General features: G+C 36.6%; 1 protein-coding gene across 1 annotated transcript in view; it reads right to left on the bottom strand.

Annotated features, from left to right (window-relative positions):
* Positions 1–6,536: 6,536 nt before the first annotated feature.
* DPY19L2 (dpy-19 like 2) overlaps positions 6,537–21,418 on the bottom strand; it is a 99,028-nt gene continuing 84,146 nt past the window's right edge. Inside the window, exons 18-22 of the mRNA XM_025929673.2 lie at positions 18,964–19,083; positions 17,861–18,035; positions 15,113–15,212; positions 13,646–13,771; positions 6,537–8,590 (exon numbers count right to left, since the gene is read on the bottom strand). Of these exons, the coding sequence (XP_025785458.1) occupies positions 8,440–8,590; positions 13,646–13,771; positions 15,113–15,212; positions 17,861–18,035; positions 18,964–19,083 (672 nt within the window). The 3' untranslated portion in view covers positions 6,537–8,439. The remainder of the gene's footprint in view (positions 8,591–13,645; positions 13,772–15,112; positions 15,213–17,860; positions 18,036–18,963; positions 19,084–21,418) is intronic.

Here is a 21,418-nt window from a genome sequence, read left to right as displayed (position 1 = left end):
TTAGTTTTGCTTTTCACAATATTGGAAAGAGTCTAACAAAGCCCAACTCTTCATTTAAAATAGCTGAACTTGGCTAGTTAGTTTTATGACCAAATTTCAGCATTTAATGCTTCATATAATTGTACAGTGTGAATGTACTATTAACGGTTTAAATGCCTGGCCTCTTCTGTTCTCAAAGGACTTTTCTCCATTTGGGGAACTCTGAAATTTGACAAGGGTCCAGAACTGTGAGAAAAGACGGTCGTCTCAAGGCATACAGTCCCCTCTCTTGACAGTAGCTGCTGTGGGATAGCCTCCTAGGGATTACCTTGGGGACTCCGGTAAGGTTCTAAAAGGAGAGGAATTTCCTTGGTGGCATCATCTCTGAGTAGTCCAGAAAATTCATGGGAAACTAGCATGGGTGGGTGAAAGAGTGAAAGTAGGTTTTCCGCAGTCAGGTTTTCTCTATTTGTAAGCCCCACATACACAGAGAATGGCAGAAATCACTCAGACAACCCGACAGACGGACACAAAAGTCCGAACTTGCTTTGCTTATGATCGGGGCCAGCAATCTACCCAGGTTAGCTCAGGTTCTCCAACAAATAGAAGCCGAGATGGAGAAAGGAGGGCACGGGGCTTGACGGAAGGGGTCATGGCTGTGGGAGGAGGTAGGACTGGGTGCGGCAGCCCGCGGGCTGTGAGGTCCATCTGATACCCGGGAGAGGAGGGGCAAGGGACTGCCAGGGAGACCTGCCCGGGTCTTGGCTTACTCAGTGAGGAGCTTGAGAGAAAAGGTTGCCGTTCCGAGGAGTCCAGCACTGGGCAGAAACAGCCAGGCCCTAGTTCCCACCATGCTGTCATTAGCTTGGGACAGCCCAGAAGAGTGTGGCCACTGCTTGATGGCCATGCCACAAGCTGCGGCTGCAGGTGCTATAACCGGAGGCCATCAGTTAACTGTCCTCCTGCAGTTGAATAGTACGTTCTTCTTTGGAGGAATATCCGAAGGGTGGTGTGCCTTTGTGACAGCCACACGGTCCCAGCTAAAACGGGGACCTTAAGATCCCCTTTGTATTCCTTAGATCTCCCTGATGAGGCCTCGGGAACAGGTTTTTGTTTGTTTTTTCCGATGGCTGAGGTGCTAAATTTGTATAGACTTTAGTTCCTGTGTCCTTGGGCCTGGTTCAATTCAGTATATTCCACGAAGGGGCTTTGCAGCTTCATTTGAATAAGCTCAGTATCTATAGATGAGTTAGCTGTGGCTCTTCTATGGAATTTTTCCCCTTCTATGAAGATTTTCAAATAAAGGCCATTGTCTATATGGGTTCAAAGGATACAAATGAATTTTAATCTCAGCCAAGCATAATAACCCAGTTTCTGCAAAAGCCCCTCTAACATAATTCAAAGTCAAATAAAAATGATCTTATTTGCTCTTTTGGATTATTACTACCTTTCAGAGCTTCCTTTTGTTAATATCCAATTCAGAGTTGACTCCATGTCTTTTGAAGTATTAAAATGGATCGCATGTGGACTACTTTATAATGCACTTCCACATGGAATACCTTGTTTGATCCTCACAATTCTGGAAGGAAAGCCTTATGAACAACTTACAAAGAAATGGAGGCCCAGAGTTATCGGATTGGAGAGTAAGGGCGCGTGTGTGATCGTCCCGCTCCAGAGGCATATCTTCCTTTAAACCCCACTGCTTTCATGACCTGCTTGCCTGTCTCTCCAGTTTCTAGTAAGTACTTCAACAAGCACATGCTGCCATTGAGCCACAACAATTCCTGGACTGAGTCATCTGCCTCAATGGTTCTGGGCTCTTGTGCGTGCTGCTCCCCCTACCCGGAAAGTGCCTCCCCCCTTCCCCTGTCCATTTAGCTGGTTACTTCCTACCTTCCCTTTAGGATACAGATCGAGGAGCACCTGTACTAGAAAAGTCTTATGTGAAGTGACATGGTCTGCTCAGGCGTCCCTTCTATCGTGCGATCAGGGCATTGGTCACAGAGTGGTTATCACACACAAGCTTCTAAGCTCTTTGAAGATAGTTCCTTTAAAGGGGATGTGGACAGACTTGCACACTGTATCCACACAGCAGACTGTAGTTTTTCAATAGAAAAACAGGAATCTGAGAACTGTAAGGCATTCAAAGAGTATTAAGTATCAAATGTTAATACTTGATTAGACCAGGGCGCCTGGATGTCTCCATCGGTTAAGCATCTGATTCTTGATTTCGGCTCAGGTCAATGATCTCATGGTTTGTGAGTTCGAACCCCATATCAGGCTCTGCATTAACAGTGCAGAGCCTGCGTGGGATTCTCTTTCTCTCTTTGCCCCTCCCCTGCTTGCTCTCTCTCTCAAAAATAAATAAACTTAAAAAAAAATGCTTGATTAGACCTCATTTCAAAGAAAAGCAATGTCTTCTGTTCAATATTACTGAAACCCAGGCTAGAAATTTTGCTCTCTTGGGAAAAAAAACACAACAAAATCTCTTAATGGATGTATTAATGTTAAGTAGGTACATTGTGTATTTTTTCTAATTTTGATAGTTAACCGCCAGAAAAGATGAAGAAGCAATTCACCACAATTCAAGAGAAACAGGGAGCCTAATTTGAAGTCCTAAGCAATGTACTACTTAAAGTTGAGTAATAAAAATCTTGGCCTTAAAAATAAATAAAAACAAATTTAATTTGTAATTTTCTTGTGTATTATAGAACACGGGTGTTTAATAGACACAGGCCATCACATATACTGTGTTGGGTAGCAAAAACAGAGTTCTTGTCGTGTGGAGGCTATTTTAAGGCCACGAAGAAGTCACATTATTGCTCATTATTATGAATTGTAATACAATTTCTATGAATGATGTCTTTCCTCAAAGTCCAATGAACCGTGATGTGGTAATTTTTAAGAAGTTATACTCCTTTTTCAATACTATTCAGGGTTTTCCAACTTTCCCTTAATGCACGTAAATTACTTTCATAGGAAACATTTTTAAAAAAATCAAATTTCTATAAAAAATTCTACCAAGTTTGTGGTGTTCAATAAAGGCACTGTCACATCATCTGCTATTTGAAGAAAGAAATCACACGAATGGAAGCTCAAGAAAATCTACAGTCTGAAGTTTTGTTTGGCTGGCTAGACTATGGTCATCAGAACAACTCGTGATGCTTGCTTAGGCACCCTGGGGCCACTGAAAGACAATCTGAGGTTTAAGAACCACTGATATGCTAGCACAGCCCCCCCCCTTTTTTCAACTTAAAAAAAAAGTGAAGTGGCCTATATATTTATACACACACCCATCTTTGATAACTCAAGTTTTTTATTTTTAACATTTAAAATTGAGTCCTGCTGATACATGAATGGATCATTTTCACTTCTGTACAATATTCCATTGTATGGGATTCTTCATTATCTGGTCTACTGGTGGCCCTTTGGGTTGTTTTCAGCCTTTATTCTCCTGAGGTACAAATAATGCCTCCATATATATTCTTGTAATTGTTTTCCCTGGCGTATTGGTACAAACATTTCTTTAGGGTGATTGTTGGTTGCAGGGACTACACCCTCTCAAATTTACTAGGTAATAAAACATTATTTTCCGAGATAGCTGTACCAATTTATCCTCCCTACTACAATTTTGTGGGCAACAATTTTGTCGCTCCTTGTTTTCACCGATTATTATTAGACTTGCACATTTTGTCGTGTGTGTGTTTTAACGTTTATTCATTTTTGAGAGGCAGAGAGTGCAAGCAGGGGTCGGGCAGAGAGAGAGGGAGACCCAGAATCTGAAGCAGGCTCCAGGCTCTGATCTGTCAGCACAGAGCCCAACGCAAGGCTCGAACTCAAGAGCTGTGAGATCATGACCTGAGCCGAAGTTGGAGGCTTAATTGACTGAGTCACCCAGGCACCCCTGTCATGCGGTTTTAATTTGTATTTTCCTATATTCTTCTAAAAGTTTTAATGTTCTGCCTTTTTCATTTAAGTTCTTGATCCATATAAATTTTATTTTTATGCATGAAGTTATATACTTACCTGTTCTTTTCAAATTTTCCTTTTGTTTCTCATTGTTAAGAAGAATTTTCAAAAGGATTTTTCTTCTCCCTTATCTCTTACCCCACCTCTTTTGAGGAGACTCAAAGGATTTATCAAAGAATATGAAAGGAGCTCCAGAGAATATACTTTTTAACGATTAAAAATATAGGGAGTTTTTACTGGACATAAAACTCCACTAGTTCACACGAGGCCAAAAACTGTTGGAAATTTACTAATTCCTGTATCCTACAAAAAGCAACCCAGTTTAGATTAATAATAATGGTTTAAGAAATTTCGGTCATAGGGGCACCTGGGTGGCTCAGTCAGTTGAGCGTCCGACTTATGCTCAGGTCATGATCTGACAGTTTGTGAGTTCAAGCTCCGCGTCAGGCTCTGTGCTGACAGCCCAGAGCCTGGAGCCTGCTTCAGATTCTGTGTCTCCCTCTTTCTCTATGCCCCTCCCCCATTCACGCTCTGAATAATAAAACATTCTTTACTATAAATAAATAAACATTTAAAAATAAACATTAAATTTTTTTAAATGTAAAAGAAATTTCAGACATAAACATAAAAAGTTTATAGTATCGAACCATGAAATGATGATCACTGCATCTTTATTTAAACAGCTGAGGCACTGAGATTTTAAAACTTGATATTTAATGTTAAATATGACATACTGAATATGGTACAAATGATAAACTATTTTAGACAGTTGACGCATGGTCTCCAGCCTACACAGTAGTAAGAATATACTAACTCATATGGCATCTTCATCAACATTACTAAACAGTGAAAAACTAAAAACTCACTAAAAACCAGTACCGTACAATCTCAGTGCTGAGCTGGACACATATAAATGTGGATGAATATAAAGAGGTGATACACAAAGGGAAATGCAACCATTTAACAAACATGAATAGGTACCCAACCTCAGAAACCAGGGAATTAGTGTGAATTAAAATAATAATGAATAACATTTCAGGTGTCACAAATTAGCACACTGACTTCTGGTGGTGTATATAATCCTTTTGCAAAGGTAATTTGAGGCAAACTGCATTGTAGACTTTAAGAGTATCCACATTTCTTGGCTGAAACTTAACTTTATGGAATCTATCCTACGGAAATAATTTGAAAATTAAAAAATCTTAAGGTACTAGGATATTCACTGTAGTGCTGTTCTACATATATACATACATGAAGTAGCAAGAGTGGAAATAGCTTGACAATGCTTAAGAGACATATTTATATACATGGTCTCTACACACACACACACACACACACACACACACGGGGTATTATATAGTACTATGAAAATAGTCTCTGTAAAATACTTCCCTATGTATTGCATAAAGAAGAAAACATAAAAGTGTTTAAATTATGTTAAAAGAAGAAAACAAGCAAAATGTGCATCCCTGATAGTAAAGTTGGAAGAAAACAATGACACAATTGAGTTTGTTGAGTATTTCCCCCTTCTTTCAAGTATCTTTATTCAAAATTAAAATTCTGAGTTTGCATTGCTTGTATAATAGACACCTATCAAGTGAAATACAATTTTTATTATTAAAATTAACATGAAAAGTACTCCATGCTTTTTGATGCGGCATCTGTTAGTGGCAAAAGAGTAGAAGACACAGCAGTCACTGATGCTGTAATCAGAAGACGGAGACATGGAAGACGGGGAGGATTGCCGTAGCTTGTGTGCAACTCACTTCTAGCCGTAGTTTCAAATGCATGTGCATAAATATGATCATCGGAAACTAAGGGAAACACTTCATTGCATTGGGGAAAATCTACCCATGACTCAACCCACAGTGTTCATGCACAGTCTTCACATTTCAAAGATATAAACGATTCAGTATATGCAGGTGAGAGGCCAATAGCATTATTTGTACAAAAGTAAGGCATAGCCCAGTATTCCTCTTTATTGACAGAAAATAAAGGTAGAACTCTTTGAAATGTTGAGATGAAATAACCAACCATGTAACTTGATATTGCTAAGCTGGTTATTTGGTGAACAGGGAGAAGGAGCAATGGAACATTTTTGAGTGCACATCTGTAAGTGCCAAACACTTTACTACATTATCTTACATTATCTCATAATGATGCTACTGAGTGGATAGTTTGGGCTCTCATTTACAGAACTGATTTACAGAGTCCGACTTACAGGTGAAGAAACTGAAGTTCATAGTCATGTGACATGGCCAAGCTTAATTAGCACAGTGCCTGGCATATAGTAAGGGCTCAATAAATACCTTTTGAATGGACGGTAGGTGATATACCCAGTAAAAACAAATGCCAGGGTTTAAAATTAGACCTATCTGGTTACAAAGCCCACACTATTTCCTTCACAATACCCCGACTTCTGTGTGAGACGATGCAGAATTGTTTTTAAATGGCTAAGAAAGATCATTGCCAATGTAAACATGGTTAATAAATTTAGGAACCTATGATTTGTACCTTCATACCAGATTTATTTCAAGGTCAAAATGTATGCTTAGTAAAGGATGAGAAAAGATAGAAAACACACAGAGGATCTTCAAGGGCTTTTTTAATTCTTAAAAATATATAGTACATGAAAGTAACACAAATCCATATCAATACATTATATTTGCATGAAACATTTAATTAGTTAATATTGTTCTTCCCTGTTTTGGTTGTTGAATTCTACCAGCTTCTTTAAAAATATTTTTATGCCAATATCATCAAAAATGTGTTACTTTAATTTTATGAATGTCAGGTGCTATGTCTCTTTTCCTTCTTTGCCCTACACACCAAAAACTTATTTGAAAATGCTAAAATAGTAAAATGTTTTACTTTCTTAGCTGCTCTGCATCCTGTGTTAAAATATCTGACAACTATACAAGTTGAAAATAATAAATACATGTAAGTACACTTGTATAAAATATGTTATTAGGTAATACAGCTCTTCTTTTAAAAAAGTTCTCCCAAAGTTTGAAAAATATTTCCTATGAAAACATCATCCAAAACGTATTTTAATTTTTACGAATGTTAGGTGTTAAGTCTCCCTTTTCTTTTTTGTCTCATACCTAGGCCCCAGTTACTTGAAAATACTGACAAAATGTGGTATGCTTTCTTAGCAGTATTGTAACCTGTATTAAATGAAGTATTTTACAATTATAAAAGTTGAAAAGTAATTTTATTCATTTTCTTGAATATAATCTCCTACCTACCATATATGAACTAATCTATGGAATTAAGTCATTTGTTATCTCAAATGTAGAGGGCCAAGGACATAAGGGAATTACAAAGACTCTGAGATGATTAACTTAAAGCAGATAGATACTAAAATACTACAGATGTGGCATATTTACTATCAAGCACAGACAGTCTTTGCGTTTGGCAACATCTTCAAGATAACTATTTCCAACTGCCAAAGCACTGTTGTTGCATAGGTTTTATATTGGAGGAGAAGATTTATAAAAATATCAATGTCCTCATCTAAACCCAAACATAAATGAGAATTTAGAAATTTGTTATTACAAAAGATGGCGATTGGAAAGATAGTAATCGGAAAGAAAGACTATGTCCAATGAGCTACAGGGCTGTCAAGATGAAAATGCCTTTGCTTCATTCGGGATCTAGAATCTTAAAATCTCATATGACAAATTTAACTAGATTTTCTTTTCTGATTATGTTTAACCCCAAAAGTTGGTCATGTACCATAGCAATTTTTATTTTATCTGGATGTTAAAAGAAAAACCACTGGATTATAAAGATAGATTAATAACCTGTTGAACTTAGGTTGGGAACTAATCAATAGAAAATACCTATCTGGTTGGGTAAATAAATTTCAAGAGATACAAAACATTATAAAATAGGTTGTTATTAAAAATATTTAAACTGAAATGATAAAAAAAATATTAAAAGCTAATAAAGATCTTTCCTGAGGGTTAGTAAAAGCAAAAACAACCTTAACAGACACGCAGTTACACACAAATTTCCTCATGGAGGTAAAGAAGTTGTGATCCGAATCAGGATTTTATGGAAGTGTCTTTCAGAAACTGCATTAGTCTATTCTAAGTGGTTTAAAGAGTTTCAGCTGGTACATGCTGGTACCAGAGAAAATCTGAAATAATTCACCTAGTTGGATGCAAAAGGACTTACATCTCCCCTTGATTTATTAAATCTCATTGTTCTTTTACATGTATTTTTCTTTAAAACTTTAAGATGGACATTCGTTTCTGCAGAATGAGATGATTTCGTCCTTTAAATAACAAGCTTAATAAGGCTGACATTCAATGGAAAACAATGAAACAATTTACCTTTTAGTAATCAGAATAACTAAAATATTTTTATCATCTTCTTTTTAAGGATCCCTTATTAAAGCTTGTGATTTTCTTTTAATGTAAATAAGCCAAAGTGATGGTTTTCTACACACCTCCTTGCATCACAGTGTGATAGGTAGTCTCGTTGTCAGTTAACCTTTAATACTCTGTACATACTATTTTGAAATACTGTGGTGAAGTAGGGCCTCGGGTCCGTGAGCAAGACGCTACATAAGGGAGGATTAGCTGTATTGGAAGGGTCTTCCACATCCCAAATTTCCAGCATACTGCACCCAGGCCTAAAAAAAAAAAAAAAAAAAAAAAAAAAAAAAGGCACATATATACCTATATTAAAAATGCATTCAGATACAGGGGAAATAGGTAAATTATAAAGTAGCTCCAAGTTTGTTAGAGATTAATTTATTTAATAAAGGTTTTAAAGCATCATTTAAAAAAAATATCAGTTCAACATTTAGAGATAAAAATGAAATTATGCTGCATTTTCCTGTTTCACTTAAGCAAATAATCAGTATATTATTAAGCCTACCAATAAAGGTCCAATATACATTCAGAAATACGTATTTAAAAATTTATTTTCAAAATGAAATATAAATAGATATATTTTCAAAGTGGTGTCACCATCCAAGCATAAGGGCCATGAGTAGTAGGAGACAAATTAAAGGAGAGCTAATCTGATTCCTGATGAATTTCATATTTTTGAGCTTAATCTAACTTAGATTACCATGAAAACATATAGTCCAAGGTGAGGAAAGAAAGCTCTTTTGCCAGATTTGTTTTCTTCAACCCTTTCCTATTTGGGGTGGCTCTATGATTCAACTGCCTGGGATAATATTTCCCACTAGAGAATAACCCCACATGAGAGTCAGTAAAGGGAAGAAGTCAGACGAAATTGACTTAAAAAAAAAAATTGTTAAGTTTATTTATTTTGAAAGAGAGAAAAACAGAGCACATGAGTGGGGGGGGGGAGAGAGTGAGAGAGAGAGAGAAAGAGAGAGAGAGAGAGAGAGAGAGAGAGAGAGAGAGAGAGAGAGACAATCCCAAGCAGGTCCTGTGCTGTCAGCACAGAGCCTGATGTGGGGCTTGAACTCATGAACCGTGATACTATAATCTGAGCCAAAGTCAAGAGCTGGATGCTTAACAGACTGAGCCACCCGGGCACCCCAAATTGACTTTTATTTTTCAATAGCTATATTGTATACAATTTGTATACAATAAAATGTACCCATTTTATGAGTAAAGTTTGATAAATATGGGCAAATATGTATAGGTGTGTAAGCACCACCATAATCGTAATACAGAAAATCCCCAGCACTGAAACAAGTTCCCTTGAGCCCTTCTGCAGTCAGTGCTCTCGCCCAAACTTAGCCCAGGCAAACACTGATCTTCTTTCTGCAATATAGTTTTGCCTTTTCTAGAATATTCTAGATATTTATATTCACTACAGCTTTCATGTGTTACTCACGTGATAACAATTCCATCCCTTTTCTTTCAATCTATACATGTATTTGTACTTAAAATGCATGTCTTAACGGGCAGCACATAGTTGGATTTTGCTTTTGTATTCAGTCTACTACTAATCTCTGCCTTTTGATTTGAGTGTTCAGTCACATTCTTATTTGTGATTACTAAACGTTGTTTGATTTAGGTTTGAAGGTCACAAATTCAGAGAAGTTCTTCAAGAGCAAATTTTTCTCAAGTTTCTCCCTGCTTTTGTGTCACTTTCTAGAGACTTCAAATAGTTGTTTTTAATACCATTAAACCTAACTTTGCATGCATCCTGTTAACTGAAGCATCTGCATATTGGAACTATGTCCTTGCTTTGAGTAGTGCCATGGTAACTCTTAGAGGACACAGTTCCAATACACATCAGTTAACATGACGCTGAGCTCCATGGAACCATGCAAAGCAAGAACACAGCTTTGACATGCTCAAGTTTCACCTAATATAGTACCATGCAAAGTGAAGAGTACCTGTGTTTTCACCCGATTCTTATAACTGTAATATCTGCGAGCATTAACTCAACCTTTTCCTGCCAATATTAACTGAACTCCTTCCAAAACTGGTTTCTTATGGGTCTTATGTTCAATTTCTTAGGGCCTTAGACAGACTAATAACTTCTAAATCCAGTTTGCCCAAACTAGAAAATCCAATTCGCACTTTTCATTATTTTCCTTAAATGTCACACAGCCTTAGGGCTTTCAGGTAAGGAGTATGTGATACTTAATAGAACAGAGTTGTGAAGAAAAGCAAAAGCAGCCAATTTTGTAAAAAGATTGCCTTGAGAGAAAATGTGCTATTCCTTCTTTACAACTTATTCCTTCCGTTCTCAGAAGGCTATTAGTGATAGCTGTAAAAATGTTTTTCTAAGTACCAGAATTTTAGAAGAGTTCTTCTTTGCATAAATATTTACTTGTATATTTAGAGTAAGTTGTTTACATAATTACATAAGTAAAAACACACAGATCTCAGTGTACAGCTCCATGAGCTTTGACAAATGCATCCACCCATATAAAAAACATGTCAATCAAGATAATGAACACTGTCATTCTTCTAGGAAAAAGAAAAAAAGTTCTTGAATCCCTTTACAGAGTATTCCCACCACCACGTCCACCCCCTGCTCCACCATAACCAACTGCTATTCTGGTTTTTATTCCCATGAGTTTTGCATATTTTCAACTTGATAAAATGGAATCTCATAGTAGGTGCTCTTCTGTGTTTGGCCTCTTTCACTCAGTATGTTTTTGAGATTCATCCTTTTTACATTTCAGTAGTTTGTTCCTTTTCATTGCTGAGTAGCATTCCAGTGTATGAACATACTACAGCTTGTTTATTCATTTTTCTCTTGATATTTGGGTTGTTTCCAGTTTGAGATATTATGAATAAAGCTCCTATAACATCCTCTATGGATATTTTCATGTCCCTTGTTTAAATTCCAAGGAGTAGAATTGCTGAGTAATAGGCCAGAGATATGCTTAAATTTTTATAAGAAGCCTCCAAATACTTCTTCAAAGTGGTTGTATCATTTTTACTCCCATTGGCAATGTGGGAGATTTCTAGCATCCTTGCCAATATTTGGTACTTTCGTTAAGATTTTATCTGTTCTACAGTATATGTTACGGTATCCCACTGTGGTTTTAATTTGCATGTCCCTGAACACTGACAATATTGAGCATCTTTTCATGTACTTACTATTCACATATTTTCTTTCATGAATTATGTCTGTCCAAGTCTTTTGTCCATTTTCAATTGTGCTATAAATGTATTATTTTATAAAATTTCTTCATACACAAAATATGTGTCTCCTTCATCAGATACATGCTCTGCAAATATTGTCTCCCAGTCTATGGCTTGGCTTTTCATTTTCCTAACAATATCTTTTGAGGAAAAGATTTCAATTTTGATGTGAACGATTTATTCATTTTTTAATAATGGTTAGTGATCTCTGTTCCAAGAAATCTTTTAATTTTAACTTTTACATTTAGTTCTGCAATCCATGTCAAGTTAACTTTTGTGTATGGGGTAGTATGGGTCATGGTTCACTTTTTCTTTGATACAGATATCCAGTTAGATCAGCAACATTGTTGAAAACACCTGTTTTTGCATTCAAGAAAAAAAAATACTGTTTTAAAATTTTCTCTGCATTTTTTCTTTGATCCGTAAGTTATCCATAAGTTTACTGCCTTATTTCCAAATATGTATGGATTGACTAGATATCTATGTTTAGATTTCTAATTATTAATTTCTAACTTAATTCTGTAGGACTTCAAATCTTTTAAACATATTGAAGCCATTTTTATGGCCCAGCATGTGTTTTCTCTTGATGAAAATTCCATGTGCCCTTTAAAAGAATGTGTATTCTGCAGAATATATCTTCCTGTACTGTTCTATAAGAGTCAATTAGGTCAGGCTATTTGATACTTTTTGTTGTTTCTATCTTTCAATCCTTACACTCTTTTTATCTAATTTTCTTAGTAGAGAAAGTTAACATTTCCAGCTATGATTAAAAATTTGCTTATTTTTTCTTTTAATTATGCATATTTCTATTTTGTGCACTTTGAAGCTCTGTTTAGATGCATACATTTTAATTTTTTTTAACATTTATTTATTTTTGAGACAGAGAGAGAGAGCATGAACAGGGAAGGGTCAGAGAAAGAGGGAGACACAGAATCTGAAACAGGCTCCAGGCTCTGAGCTGTCAGCACAGAGCCCGATGCGGGGCTCGAACCCACGGACCGCGAGATCATGACCTGAGCCGAAGTCGGACACTCAACCGACTGAGCCACCCAGGCGCCCCTAGATGCATACATTTTAGAACTGTTACATATTTTTGATGATGAACTAATTCTTTTGACATTATAAAATGTCCATCTTTATCTGTGATAATATGCCTTGTCCTGAAGTCTACTTTGTCTTATTAAATTTTAAATTAATGGATGTACACATACATTATGTTTCTGCTTCTTTTACAAGATGCCATTTCTTCCTAGATATATTTATTAGATATTAAAACTAAATATAAAAATTAGCTACTAAACTTGTGAACCTAGCTCTTCAAAAATGTTCTATAGTTGAATTCCTAATTACCTACAGGAGAAATGAAAATTCTTAATGTTAGGCCTAATACGACAAAGAACCTCTTAAGTCAAGGAATCTAAAAAAGGCCTCAAGATAACCTATTAGAATTTTGTGATTTCTAGAAACTATACTTAAGAATGTTTTTTTACTCTTTTCTCTTGAGTTATCTGAAACTTTTTTCATAAGTCTTATAAATTTAATGTTATCCACTTGTAATAACAGAATGCTAATGTCTCTATTGCTGTAAATTCAAATCTTTATTTCACACATCTAATAAAAATTATCATTAAGAATTTCAAACACTATGAAAGAAAGCTACATTATGATGCTAAATTTAAATGAAAAAATCTGGAAGCTAAAACACACTATAGTTTTTAAAGGATATTTACTTTTCTACATGAAATGATTTTAAATGCAATAGTGTTTTTTTTTTAAGTTTATTTATTTTGAGAGAAAGAGAGAGAGAGAGAGAGAGAGAGCGAGCAGGAGAGGGGCAGAGAGAGTGGGAAAGAGAGAATTGGAAGCAGGCTCCACACTGTCATGGGGCTTGATCCCAAGAACCATGAGATCATGACCTGAGTAGAAGTCAACTGTTACACGCTTAACTGACTAAGCCCCCCAGGCACCCCTCCCACAATAGTATTTCAGTGGAATTTGTTTAGAATAAAAATTCTTAAAGAATCACAACTACTATAATAAAGTAAAACAGTTGTGGCTTAAAAATATTCCATATTGTATAGCACAGGGCTCATACTCACTTAGTTCTCACAACACACCATGCCTCTTCCAAGACGTAATAATTCACATGTAACGCCAACAATTTATCTCTCACTTCTTTTGCAGATTTTCGACTATATGTGGAATAAACTATTTTTGTCCGGGCCCTTTACATTCAAAACACAAGTTAAATGTTTTAAAATAAATTAGAATAGACTAGAGAAATTTTGCTAGCAAATCAAAATCTTAATACTCACTGTATAGAGCATTCATATATTTGACCTCAAGCAGCATGAATGTTTTGGAGATAGCATAGATTATTTTTGGATAGCAGTTTCCACATTCCTACTTAATTGTGCATGTGCTAAACCTTACAGTGGTTGGAATTTTGTATATGCTGCTTGTTAGTGCTTACTGGAACGGGCAGATATAAACTGGTTTAGAGTCTAGAGCTGGGTAGCAGGATAATAGTTCAGAATAAAAAATTTGCTTTGTATAATGCATAAAATAATTAATCTGCTCATGGAACACATTCAGATAGAGGCTGAACGAGTGGAAACGTTTCAACAGATAATTTCATCTGTAGAAGCTCTGAAAAGCATCTGAATTGAAGTTGAAATGTAGCCAATCCAACATTGAGATAGAGGACATCTAGTGTAACAGTCAGGTAGAGAAAATATCTTAATGGAAGTGTGAGAAACTGGATTATTTACCAAAATTTGGTACGAAAGATGATTTGGCCTTAAACAGGTGTTTTTATGAAATCCTGAACAATTATCATTTATGCATTGGGAATTTCTTAAAATTTCAAGCATATGGGATGTCCAATGTCCACAACCAGACATAAAACTTTAAATAATTTAAAATGTTACCTCTAACAATAGGCCAAAGATGCATTAACAGGAAAAGATTACCCTGACAATTACTAAAATGATTAAAATCATTTTTAAAGTCAGTTATTGAAGGAAAACAAAACTTTCACACCTCAGTAAAAACCTGAGTTCTCATAACTGGCTAACAAAAAAAACACCCTAACTGTTCATAAGTGCATATAGTATATAGCAAATTTCATATATTTTTTTTTGTTTTTAAAAAAAACTAGGTATAGACCACCAATAAGAGGGAGAATGGTTTCTTAAATCAGGCAGAGGGGCTTGTGGAGTCCAGAGCAAGGGCTAGCCAACTACGCCCATGGGCCGGACCCATCCCATCTGCCATGACTAGTACTTAGCAGTTCTACTTCAACAGAGACACACATGCAGGCTAGTCATGTGACATCTTCACTCTGAGAAAAATTAACCTTTTTCCTTTTTTCAGAGGTTTATTAAACATCCTTTAGAGTCAACAGGCACATAATTATACTTTCTGGATGGTTATTACACATTTTTCAACTACCATCATGAGTATGAAGATGAGAACATATGCATGTGTATAAAACCTTCCCTATTTCTAAGAGCTGATATAAGTTGTAAGCGTGTCTAGTTGAAACATTTCAATCAGTTGCCAACCTCAAGTCTGCATCCTCATAGTGCGGATGATTCACAATGGGGTGAAGGGTAGACAGCTTGACACTGGCCATTGTAGGCATGGCACCGGCAAAAACAGCATCTGGAAAGCAAGAATATATTCCTTAATGCCATATTTTAAAGAGAACAAAGGTTCTTTTTCATCTATAATATTTGAATTCAAATTAAGAATACAAAATACATTTAAATAATCATCACTGGCACCGTTCTTATTCTTTGCTCAATATTGTCAACTATAATAGGAACCAACTTTGTTATCTCTGCACGAGGAACTGTGTGAAATATTTTTACTAGGATTAAAAAATCTAGCTCGCACAACTCCATAAAGTGGGCTATAGGTTATTCTTGTTTTGTAAATGAGGAAACAGACATCACAGGGGAGACTGACCGGCCCAAGACCACACACCTCGGCAGTGTCCGAGCCCACCCTCTTAGCTGCTTCACTACAGCCTCCTGCCATGGTCAAGCTCAAGGTAAAGATGATACTACAAAAATTTCATATCTCGTCCTGATAATCTGAAATGTTAAGAACTGAGAGACTGTTACAAAGGGCAAGTCTCATGCTACATCTTTTAAAATGACCTTCATGGGCTGTGAACTGTAGTTTCTTAGAAGACAAGAAGACCAAATGCTGACCTCCTGGCACTGTTGTATAATACATTATTATATAATTTTGAAGGTTATTATCATTTTTAATCAGCATAATAAAATCACTAATAAGAACAAGACAGGTCATTCAGGTCTACTGTAAATAACTGTTCGCTTGCAAATATAGTAAGTATTCTAAATGTAACGTCAAATGAAAATCTCTACATAGGAATTAAATTTGCAAATATTTAAGTCAACCAATATAGAAATGTGTATTTATTATCACAAGATTCAATAATTAATGATGGAAAGCTCTTAGGCCAGAGCAGTGGTTCTCAACCAGAGATGATTTTGTTTCCGAGAGACACATGTGGTCAACTTCCGGAGACATTTTTGGTTGGCTCGCTGTGCGGGACAGAGGTGCTACTGGCAACTAGTGGGTAGGAGGAAGGGATGCTGCTAAAACTCTGTGATGCACAGGACACTCCCTAACATCAATAGTGTCAAGGTGGAGAAAACCTGGGCTAGAGGGACCCAAAGCCCAGGGCCACAGTTATCAGGAGGACACGAGGCAGGCCTGTTCAGCAAGAGCTGTAATCACTGAAGAGAAACGATCTGTGGCAGAGATGGGGAGAAATGCTCTATATACTCTTCACTCTAGGTGGTGAGATAAATATGAACACGGTGGGGGAAAGAATATGATATTTTCCTATATGTATACTGAAGTCTCCACATATACTCGACTGACCATATTAGAAAAAAGATCCCTTCTGACTTGACAGAGTCTCACTAATACATGACTTGGTGATTAGACCATGGGCTGGATTTCAGTTCTCACTTGTCCTCTCAACTGAGCACTTTTATGCAGTGCACAAACTATACAACCCTACATGGGGGACCTGAACGTAAGCACTAGTCTCACCCATACTATAGAGCATCATGCTGATTTTAATACACATGTGGTAACCATAAAAGAACCCATAATACGAGGATGAAAAAAAGACTTATAAGAAGATCAAAGAAGAGACAGCTAAAACTGAGGTGGGAGTCCGTGAGAGTTATCTTAGAAGAAGTTGCCAAAGGTAGGCCCTCTCTGCCAGGAACCCAAGATGAACACTGGAACAAAGAAAGACACACTAAAAGATTGAGAAAGTAGGTACCCGGTAAAGCTTGGGACAAATATCTAACTGGGAAGGGATAAGGGAGAGTAAAGGGAGTGGTACTCCTACAGGGAAAATTCACAAGAGGATTAATTTAAAAATTCTGATTAAATCGTCCTGGCAGCTATTGGCGATTTAGGTACTGTCACCTCTGAAAACCAACTATCTGAGCTGAAGCTTATAAAACTTACTTAAACGATGCCTAATCAGTAAAATGGCAACTGTCAAATAAATGATAAGAGCAAACTGACCCAAGGAGTCACAGGATGAATTTAAAGAAGCCATAGTGAACAACTAGTGCCAGAAACAATTACTAAATATCAAAAATAGTTTGGGACAAGATTATAGATTAGTTATAGAAAATACTGTAGAAAACACTTATTCTCTGGAAAGGTTTTTCAACATGAAATAAATAACTTTGCTTGAGGTGGTTCTGGATAAAGATAGGAAGAAAAAAAGGTAAGCTAAAAGTGATATTTTAGAGTATTTAAAAGTAGGATTTATACTCATCTCCTTGAAATGATTTAGTGAAGAAAAAAGAATATCTGAGATTTTAACTCTTCTTGTGCGCGACTGGTTTTACAGAGTTGGATCAGACAGTCAGCACTGACTGAAGTGGAGAAGGAGTGCTGTTGACATTCCCATGGTCAGAAGTACCTTTTCCAATGGCCTGTAACTAGGTGTGGAATTTTGTTATTAAAGATTTCTTTTATTTGTCATTGGTAGAGTTAAAATACAATAATGATCTCAGAGTTATAATATATAACTGTGAACAATCATTAATTCTCCATGTTAATTAAAATTCCTGAGTTATCTAGGAGGCATTTAAAGAGGGCACACAATTGTTTTTTGAAAGGGTTTGATTTGGTGGATGCTGCAATTAGCATGCTCAAAATCTGTGAGTGTATAAATGTCACCATGTGTGTGTATTTTTAAATGTGTGTATGTTACTAACTATACATATAACCAGACAGCTACATACCTGGTCTAGTATTGTATTTGATCCATTGTATCAGTTCTTCCTGAGGCAAATTATTAAATTCTCCTATTATGCTCCATTGATTATGGAGGTTTGCACAACCCTGTATTGACATCACTACTAGAATGCCAAAGATAACATTCTCAAAGCGAACTCTGCAAAAAACCCAGCCGAAGAGCTGAAATGAAAGAAACCATTTATTTTTAATTCTTATATGAAGAGTGCTATAGGGCAGTAAGAAACTCTCACCTTGCTACTTTAACCAAGGTGGATTACCATTTGATACGATCAATGCACTAATAATATACGGAACTGCCATCACCTACTGTTTAAACATAGTAAATATTTTGGAATTACAGGGCCACTAAAAACGGAACTTTCTTTCCTCTCGAAAGAATTAAGGCAGAAATACACCTTACCCTTCTAGTACTGATTTACCACTAAGGATTAAGATCAGTAAATCACAAAATAATGGAATATCCTCGAACTAAGTCCTGTAACATCTGCCTTTCACGGGGCGGGGGGGGGGGGGGGGGGGCGGTCATCTATGGAAACCCCACTAGCAGAAACACATATTCCTCCTGGAAAAATAAGCATTATGATATTCTAAGACAAGACTCTTATCATCAAAGCTAAGTAAGATGTTTCTAGAAGTGCACTGGTCCCCAAATTCTAGCTACTTTGTATGTAATGGTAACAGAACTCCCAAACTGACAACTTTCCCTCGGGGTTCTTGGAGCCAAACAGGACAATACTAGAGAAATTCACCTGTATCTACTCTAGTATTAGAACATTTGAGGACAGTTTTGATGCGTCAAGAAACTCTTGCACAGACCTGAACTCTAAAAAACTACGTCTGTGGACAGAATACTAACAGAGGGGAAAGTGTGCCTCCTCAGTTGTCATAAAAGTAGCGGTTAAAATCTAAGAATAATTTTCAAAGCTACTCAAAGTTGCTTTTGTTATTCAGAGCTAATCATGAAATAACATTTTAAATAATTTAAACCAAGTTTTCTTATGTTTTGGATTACTCAGCAAAGCCATGGCAACTACCCTGCTGTTACTATAGTTACTACAGTACAGTTACACAAGAATGAACGCCTTACCCGTCGAGAGCACACCAAAGAAGCTACAACACACATGTGAGGTGTTAGAAACAACTTCAGCCTCATAATTAAAATGGCAAGGACAGTGAACGCTAACAGTTGCAATGTGTGAAAAATCAGCTGTAAAAACAAAAAAAAAAATGACAATTTCACTTTATATATTTTTAAATAAATATAAAAAATATTAAAACTATTATCATTTGCTAGGATAAGGATCTTTTAATTGAGTTATAAGTTTGTTAATATTTATTAATTCATTCAACAAGATTTATCAAATGCCTATCATATGCCAGGTACTGTTCTGGGGGCTCTGGATACAGCAGTGAACCAAACAACAGTGAGGCACTGCTGCCCTTGGGAGGCTTACATTTTGGAACATTTATTAAGGAGAAACAAACATGGTCATAGCAACTAAATGGATCCATTACAGAGTCTATTAGAAAGTGGTAAGTTCAGTGAAGAAGCAACTGGACCAAGGAAAGGAGACTGGGAGGACACGGCATGGAGCGAGGCCCCAGGTGGGAGCAGTTGAGACTGCAAGTGGGATCATCAGGGTGGGCCTCATGGGAGAGGTGGTATTTGAACAAGACCCACAAAAGGTGAAGGAGTGAGCCACAGACACATACAAACATGCAGTGCTTCACAAACTTGTGTGTCATTCAGTCACATAGCAAAACAATTTTGTTAAAGTAGTGGAATTACATATATCAATATTTGTACTGATTAGGACTCCCCATTTTTATTAAGATGGGGTTCTACTGAGCAGAGGTTTTAGACAAAACTTTTCTAACAGACATATTCATAAAATATCAACCGATTCTTCACTAGAAAAATAATGCAACCAAAAGTGGAAACTGAATATTCATGTTCTCTCTAATTTTCAAATTAAATATTAAAGATAGCCTCATCTATAAAATTGAAAAATATTAAATCAATGCTGAGTGTTAGAGAAGATGCCACGAAACATACACTGAAATAATTAATTGGTACATTTCTGTAATTTGGCAATATTTATCAAGACACTACTAAGGAGCCAACCCCCCTGAGTTAAATTTCCATTCTAACCTAAGGGAATAATAAAGACAAAAAATGCTTCTACAAAGCTACAGTACAGCACCCAACACAGGGCTTGAACTCACAAACCATGAGGTCATGATCCACGCTCAAGTCCGCTGCTCAACCAACTGAGCCACCCAAGTGCCCCATTTTTCTTTAGTCAAACTCCTCTTTGGACAAAATCATGGGCATGATGTGGAGAGAACAAAAGACATCATTGTATTTCATACCCGAATAGGTCCTTTTGTTTAGGACCATTAAATCACAGATTGGTAGATTACAGGGGCCATCTTCTTTAATCATCTATCCAAAATAGAGATCTCTTCTATAAATCTAAGAACTGGGTATTCACTAATTCCTGAAAAGGAATATGCCAAAGGGAGTTCCTGTTATAATTATGGATAGCTGAAAATGTTAGAAAATCTTTTCTAAAACTGAACCAGTGTCTCTAGTAATTTCCACATCTCTGCAACTACACAAAATTAGTCTAAACCCATTCACACATGACAGTTCTCTATTATCCAAATACTGTAATCATGACTTTGCACTAACCCCACCTTTACCCTTAGAAAGCTTTCTAGTTTTAAGCAAAATATTCAGAAACTTGGATCACTGTTCTGTATTGCCACAATTCTGGTTCCCTTGCTCTGGACATGGTACAAACTACCCATGTTTTTGTTAAAATGTGGCATCTAGAAATAGACTACCATAGATATGGTCTAATTAATGCAAGTACACATGACTTCTCCCAATATGCCTTCCTTTGGTTATTCTGAGCCACAGATGAGACTATCATGGTCTCTCCTAAATCCCATCACTTCTACTTTATTTTTCCATCATTTCTTCTTAGGACCAACTTCTCATGTGACCAAAATTAATCCAAAGTAATAATTCTTCTTGACTTTCCTCTATCATCTAAAGGCTGAAAGGACTTTGCTTTCATGGGGAGACCTGAAAGATCCCTACCATTTCCTTATCTTCCCTGCATACTGCTTTTTGTGGGTGCATGACATAGAACAGACATCCCAAATGGCACCACTTATGTTTATTTTTTATTGTCATCCACACGCTCCAACCACTCTTCTACTCACAGGCTACTGACTTTCTGTGGAGCTCTCTTGCCAGTTATTTGACCTTCTAAACTATCAAATAGCTTTCTTTTTAACTACCAAATGGAAGACAGAAGGTTACAGTCAAAAAGTACAATTCAGGAGGCACCTAGGTGTCTCAGTTGGTTAAGTATCTGACTTTGGCTCAGGTCATGATCTTATGGTTCGTGGGTTTGAGCCCTGCATCAGGTTTTGTGCTAACAGCTCAGGGCCTGGAGCCTGCTTCAGATTCTCTGTCTCTCTCTCTCTGTGCCCCTCCCTGACTCATGCTCTGTCTCTCAAAAACGATA

Source organism: Puma concolor, chromosome A2, assembly GCF_028749965.1.
Source record: "Puma concolor isolate L17-30 chromosome A2, mPumCon1.1.hap2, whole genome shotgun sequence".
Lineage (NCBI taxonomy): Eukaryota > Metazoa > Chordata > Mammalia > Carnivora > Felidae > Puma > Puma concolor.
The sequence above is the reverse complement of the archived record's forward strand: the minus strand, read 5'-3'. Positions and strand labels throughout refer to the sequence as shown.